Consider the following 5,780-nt stretch of genomic DNA (forward strand, 5'->3'; position numbering starts at 1 on the left):
CTTAACTGACCTAAAAATGGTCAAAAAGTGACCAAACTGACTTGGAAAATTCTAGAATCAGTTTGTTTGGTTAGGAGCTCAAATTTTCCTATAAATAGAAGCCTCCCCTTGTTGAAAAAGATATAGAGTCTTATGCCTTGTTACTCTACTCCACCTAAGCCAAAAAAATATAGTGTCTTATGCTTTGTTACTCTACTCCACCTAAGCCAAAATATATAGTGTCTTATGCTTTGTTACTCTACTCCACCTAAGCTAAAATATATAGTGTCTTATGCTTTGTTACTCTACTCCATCTAAGCAAAAATATATAGTGTCTTATGCTTTGTTACTCCACCTAAGCCAAGAACTGTGAATTCTTTAATAATTCACTAGTTTTTGACACTTCTCTCTTTCTTCAATCCCCATTGGTGGCTCCATCAACATACTAAACCAATTGATTGGTTGGGGGCCTCTACCGTGAATAAAGAATCAAGCAAATTATAAGGTAAGTATATTGAATTTTGATCTTTTCTATAATTACTCAATGATTCTCTCTTCTCAACCCCTCTCAAGCTTGAGAAGCTTAATTGATATGGTTTTTTTTTAATGCTGTTGAAGTTAAGTGGTGAATAGTATTGAAAAGTTACATAATTTAATAAATGCTATTGAAGTTAATTTCCATTTATGTTTAAATTCTAATGGTTTTTATGTAATTTCTCTCTCTCACTCAAGAAATGGTCATACTCATGACCCATTCTCAATCCAAATGAAGCTTTTCCTTAATCCAAGATTAAGCTATGCTTGAGGCCAAATTAATGGCTTTTTGCTATGCTTTTAGTTTATGCACATTGATGATTCAATCCATTATGGATTGATGACCCAATTAGAGACCATTCTAATTATTTCCTTAATGATAAGCTTGATCCCTTAGAAAAAAATTGAGATTTATCAGTCATAGTAGCGGAGCTATGGCAAAATTTTTATAGAAATTACGCATAAAATAAATTCATTCAAAGCATAAAAAGAGGACTTCCTACCATATTCTAGGAACTATCATCCTAGATTAATTAAAAGAATTTTATTATGCATGGAGATGTGGATGTTTGCATGTAGATGTAGATGTATGGATGTGAGTGTGAATGTGGAGGTGGATGTATGCATGGAGATGTGGATGTATGCATGTAGAAGTAGATGTATAGATGAGGATATAAATAGAGATGTGGATGGATGCATGTAGATGTAGATGTATAGATGTGGATGTGGATGTATGCATGTAGATGTAGATGTATAGATGTGGATGTGGATGTGGAGGTGGATGTATGCATGTAGATGTAGATGTGCATGTGGATGTGGAGATGGATGTATGCATGTAGATGTAGATGTATAGATGTGGATGTGAATGTGGAGGTGGATGTATGCATGTAGATGTAGATGTATGAGGAGAATGTGAATGTGGATGTGGATGTGGATGTGGATGTATGCATAGAGATGTGGATGTATGCATGTAGATGAGAATGTACGCATATAGATGTAGATGTATGGATGTGAATGTGCATGTAGATGTGGATGTATGGATGTGGATGCATGAATGTGCATGTAGATGTGGATGTGAAAATAGATGTATGGATGTAGATGTGGATGTGTGGATGTGAATGTGGATGTGGATGTGGATGTGGAGATGTGAATATATGTATGAATGTGAATATACGATATGTGATGTGAGGGGATGAGTATACATATAATGGAATATGGAATAAGTAATGTGGATTGATGAGGGATAATGTGGAAAAATGAAAGTAAAAATAGAAACTGTATTGTAAACTGTTTGTAAATGCTGTTTGTAAATGACTGTTTTATGTCAAGATTGCTGGGGGAGCATTGTGACTATCTTGTGATTAAGGTCGTGAGACCTAACTGATACTATCTTGTGATTAAGGTCGTGAGACCTAACTGATAATGTTGCAACTGCTGAGACGGAGAGTCAATGAAGGACGTCTCGCGTAGCAAGGTCGGCTGAGGTCTTGACCAGCCTCGGTGCGATTAAAATGGTGAGCTTCCGGTACGGTGGATGAGGGGCCAAGGAAGCGGCCTATGAGTGAAGCGCTAGGTCACCTGCGAAGGATCCTAGAGGGTGCTGACCATACGGTGCTCGGGCTCTGGGTCGCCTAGGATACCCACGCGTGCGTCGAGGAAGATATTGTAACAGAGTTGGAGTTGTTTTCTGAAATTGAGCATGGATCTGGTTGATTGACCTTGCTGGTCTTCAATGGATGAGTCCATGGCTCCTTATATGGATCCGTTGGTTAATCTTGCTGATCTTCAACGAGAGTCCATCTTGATAAGTGATTATATTGCCGAGGTTGGTGAGCGTCCTAGTTGCCAATGATGCCATAGATACTCTGATGAAGGAATGATGAAAAAATTAAGAATCAACTGGATAAATTGGAAGATGGTGATCAGTGATACCATGGTTTTATTAAAGGATTGTTTTAAACTGGTTGAATCTGTGAAAAGGCAATTTCATATTGGGTGTGTGAGTGGTGTGACTAGTTTTATTTTGCATGAACATCCGGCTAGGGGGCCTTGGAACTCTTTTCCTTGGTACCCGGGACAAAACCTAACCAAATTTTTAATTGGATCCCATCACTACAGTGGTTGGGCGGTTGGCTAACCCATGGGATTGGATGGGGTTAGGCTGGACTGATGGATCCGTAAATCGAGACTCAAACTTTTGTTTTTACGATAGAAAAAAAAAATCCAGGACAGTAACTGTTCTATGGATAGGAATCAACGGCTGTGTCTCTTGAATGGGGAAAAAAGCGTTGATCCCAATGATCCAAGTGCAAGTTTCTTCCTTGAACTGACTAAGTATCTTATAGATGTAATTGGATCATCTCGATCAGAAATGATCTTGACTACGTTAGAGTAAAAAGTTATCCTGGTGGAATCGCCCGTGCTTCCGATTAAGAAAGTTTTTTCGGGTTCGGTTTTGGAACAACCGACGGATTAGTCTCTTATCCGGATATCCGTGGTGGGCGAGGCCCCGAGTGTGGGACCCCTGTCCCGCGCGAGGAGCGCTACTTCCGCTGCCAGTACCCCGAATCCGTTGCTCGGTGGGAACAGGGATCTTACACCATGTAAGAGGCTCAGGGGGGCCTATCCCCCCTCGTGGATTGGGCGGGATGAAGTCCACTGGCCCGTCTGGAGGCATAACTTCAGCGACCTCGATCAATTTCGCAATCGTTTCCTCCCTAAACGTTTGGACGTCTAGGTCCACGTAGCAAGACATTGATGGAAACTGCCATCACAATTCATCAAGGCATAAATAAGATCAACATGACAATATATAAGAAGATAAACAAGAGCACAAATGCGTATGGGAGCTGAAAATGCTTACATCCTCTGAAGGGAGCTGAAAAATGCTTCGTAGCAGCAACATTGCATTAAGTGCAACCCTCCACCCACAGCTGTAGCCATCTTCTTGTTTGGGGACACTAACCCTTCGGATGGTCGATCGATCCAGGGTGTCGATGTCCATGCTGAGGCTCTCGTAAGCTGCCATTAGTTTCCTGACTCCACTGTAAACAGAGACCAATCATTATCCTGATCAATCCGGACTTCTAACTCAGACAATAATATGTATCTTAATGATTTTTACTTACAGCAAAACATTTCCATGGACACCAGATGTCGAATTTGCAAGGTAAATGACATTTTCTTGCACATCGACTAGTAGAAGACTCCAATGGGAACTGCACAATAGAATTCTATTAGTTTCAATCCAAAGGAAGCACTATATAACTCGTGTACGGTGATTCCTATAAACATCATGCAAGAGAGAGAGAGAGAGAGAGAGAGAGAGAGAGAGAGAGAGAGAGAGAGAGAGAGAGACAAACTCACTTTTCATGATATGCCAAAAAAAATACTCGGGCATCGTCCAGCTGGACCTCCCGAAACCAGTTCAGCACATCGAGGTACGGAACTGACTCTACTAGCAACAGTGTTGAGACCAGTGAATCAATCTGGAACACTCGTTGCTGTACATCCTCGAGCAATAGCGAAATAACAAAACTTCACAAGGAAACATATCAAGAGTGAGGCATCAACTTTAAGAGCCAAGAATGAAAAATTGTGGGAGGACAGAGAAAAGAGTATACCTTAAAACACATCTGAGCACTTTGTCGTTGACTTCAGTTTTGGGATGGAACATATATACACCGCCTAAAATTCCCTCAAATTGTGATATTTCACGCTAGCTTCTCCAAGGACAATGCCAGTTTTCCTCTGATGGCGATAAAGACTTTATCCAGGTATTTAGGTGGCTATCACTTAAGGATGAATGCAAACAAGGCAATACTTCTGGAGCGGCAAGCAGCTGTTCGAATCTTTGGAGAGGGACCTGGAGTATATTCGTTAAGATGTAAATATTATTTAACATATGCTGCTTACGGGTTGGCATGTGGAATCACAGATCCTAATCTATTGAGTGATTGCGGGAAGAAGCATCTTCTTAGAACAGCAAGGCCAAAGGTCCCTGTTGTGCCATTGATAGAGGATGAAGAAGATGATGCAGAAACGTCAACAAAAAAGGCTCGGCTGGGGGAAGTCTCTGCTCCAGATTAGCAAATTTAGATTGTTCCAGTTGCTAAGAAGTTTTGTCATATTTCTCAATACTCTTCTTGTTTACCATTACAAACTATGAAATGTATGTATATTGGAAACATTTATATGGGACATAGATGAAAGCTCTTGTTCTTTTAAAATCTTTCACAGTTACATCATTGTTTTACAATATATATTTCAATGATCAATTTTCTTCCACACTCTGCCCTGTCTTTGTCGTTGTCTTAGCCATTCAGCATGATTCTGCTCTCCCTGTGAGGAGACATATATTGAACGTCTCCGTTCAGCCTGAACCTTTCTTATTGCACATGACACAGCTGATTCAGCATGTTTGATCTTCACACGAGCCCTCACTTGAATCCGCCTATACCACCACTGACATAGTTGCTTCATGGGATTACTTTTCTTTATTCCTCCTCCATGTTGAGTGGCCCTTTGATAGGCACAACGTGCTTGCCAATGAGATCTTTCCATGCCTTGGGTAGACCAAATCCCAAGGCTTCCAAACTCTTCCGCAAAAAAGGTTCCATGTGCATGCAAAATGTGCTACAAATGCTCAACAACAACAAGACATTTAGTATCGTACAATATTTTTTGAACAACAAAAAATACTCAAAGCTGTAGGTTTTCAAGTAATAACCATGTATTGTGTCAAGTTTGTCGCACCCCATGCCTTTTCATAGCTAGTGTAGAACTCTGTCACAACTGCCTCAAATTTCTCAACATCCCCATCTTCAAACCTTGCTTTTTGCAACAAAGGTGCTAGGCGATCAAGTGCCAACCACGCTTTGGCCTTTGCCACCCTTGCTTGTCCTGAAGAGCCTCGATCAGGTACAGCTGCATGAAGCTTCCTCCACACCTCAAAATCTGTACCCAGATGACCTCTCTGGGTATGATTAGATAAGAACTTTCTGGCTTTTGCACCTCCAAAACATGGTTTGCTAGGAACATTTCCGGTCTTCCCTCATCTTCTCAAGTCCTTCTCAATCTTCACTTGACCACAATGTAAACCTGCATCTGAAAGCACTTGCTCTATTTTTTTAATAGTTCTTTCACTCTCTACTGCTGGTTTCATATTCCATGAAAATTCGATGTACATGTAGACTAGTTTCTCAATTATTCTAACCAGCGCATGCAAAACACAAATATGAACTCTGATCAAAGGGATAGGAAGAATT

General features: G+C 40.5%; 1 protein-coding gene across 1 annotated transcript; it reads right to left on the reverse strand.

Annotated features, from left to right (window-relative positions):
* Positions 1-582: 582 nt before the first annotated feature.
* Positions 583-3,551, reverse strand: LOC147633266 (uncharacterized). The gene is made up of 3 exons (XM_086805717.1): positions 3,377-3,551; positions 3,101-3,277; positions 583-588 (listed from the first exon to the last, which is right to left on the reverse strand). Exons 1-3 carry the CDS (start codon positions 3,539-3,541, stop codon positions 583-585), a joined length of 348 nt encoding a protein of 115 aa, XP_086661843.1. The 5' UTR covers positions 3,542-3,551.
* Positions 3,552-5,780: the final 2,229 nt, after the last annotated feature.

This window comes from Cibotium barometz, chromosome 12 (assembly GCF_041138505.1).
Source record: "Cibotium barometz isolate CiBa-2024 chromosome 12, ASM4113850v1, whole genome shotgun sequence".
NCBI lineage: Eukaryota > Viridiplantae > Streptophyta > Polypodiopsida > Cyatheales > Cibotiaceae > Cibotium > Cibotium barometz.

Excerpts from the sequence above, each read along its gene's own strand:
- LOC147633266 (XM_086805717.1), bottom strand. The coding sequence starts at position 3,541 with ATGGCAGCTTACGAGAGCCTCAGCATGGACATCGACACCCTGGATCGA. Across the intron at positions 3,278-3,376 it reads TTCAGCTCCCTTCAGAGGAT|TTTCCATCAATGTCTTGCTA; the intron begins GTAAGCATTTTC and ends TTGTGATGGCAG.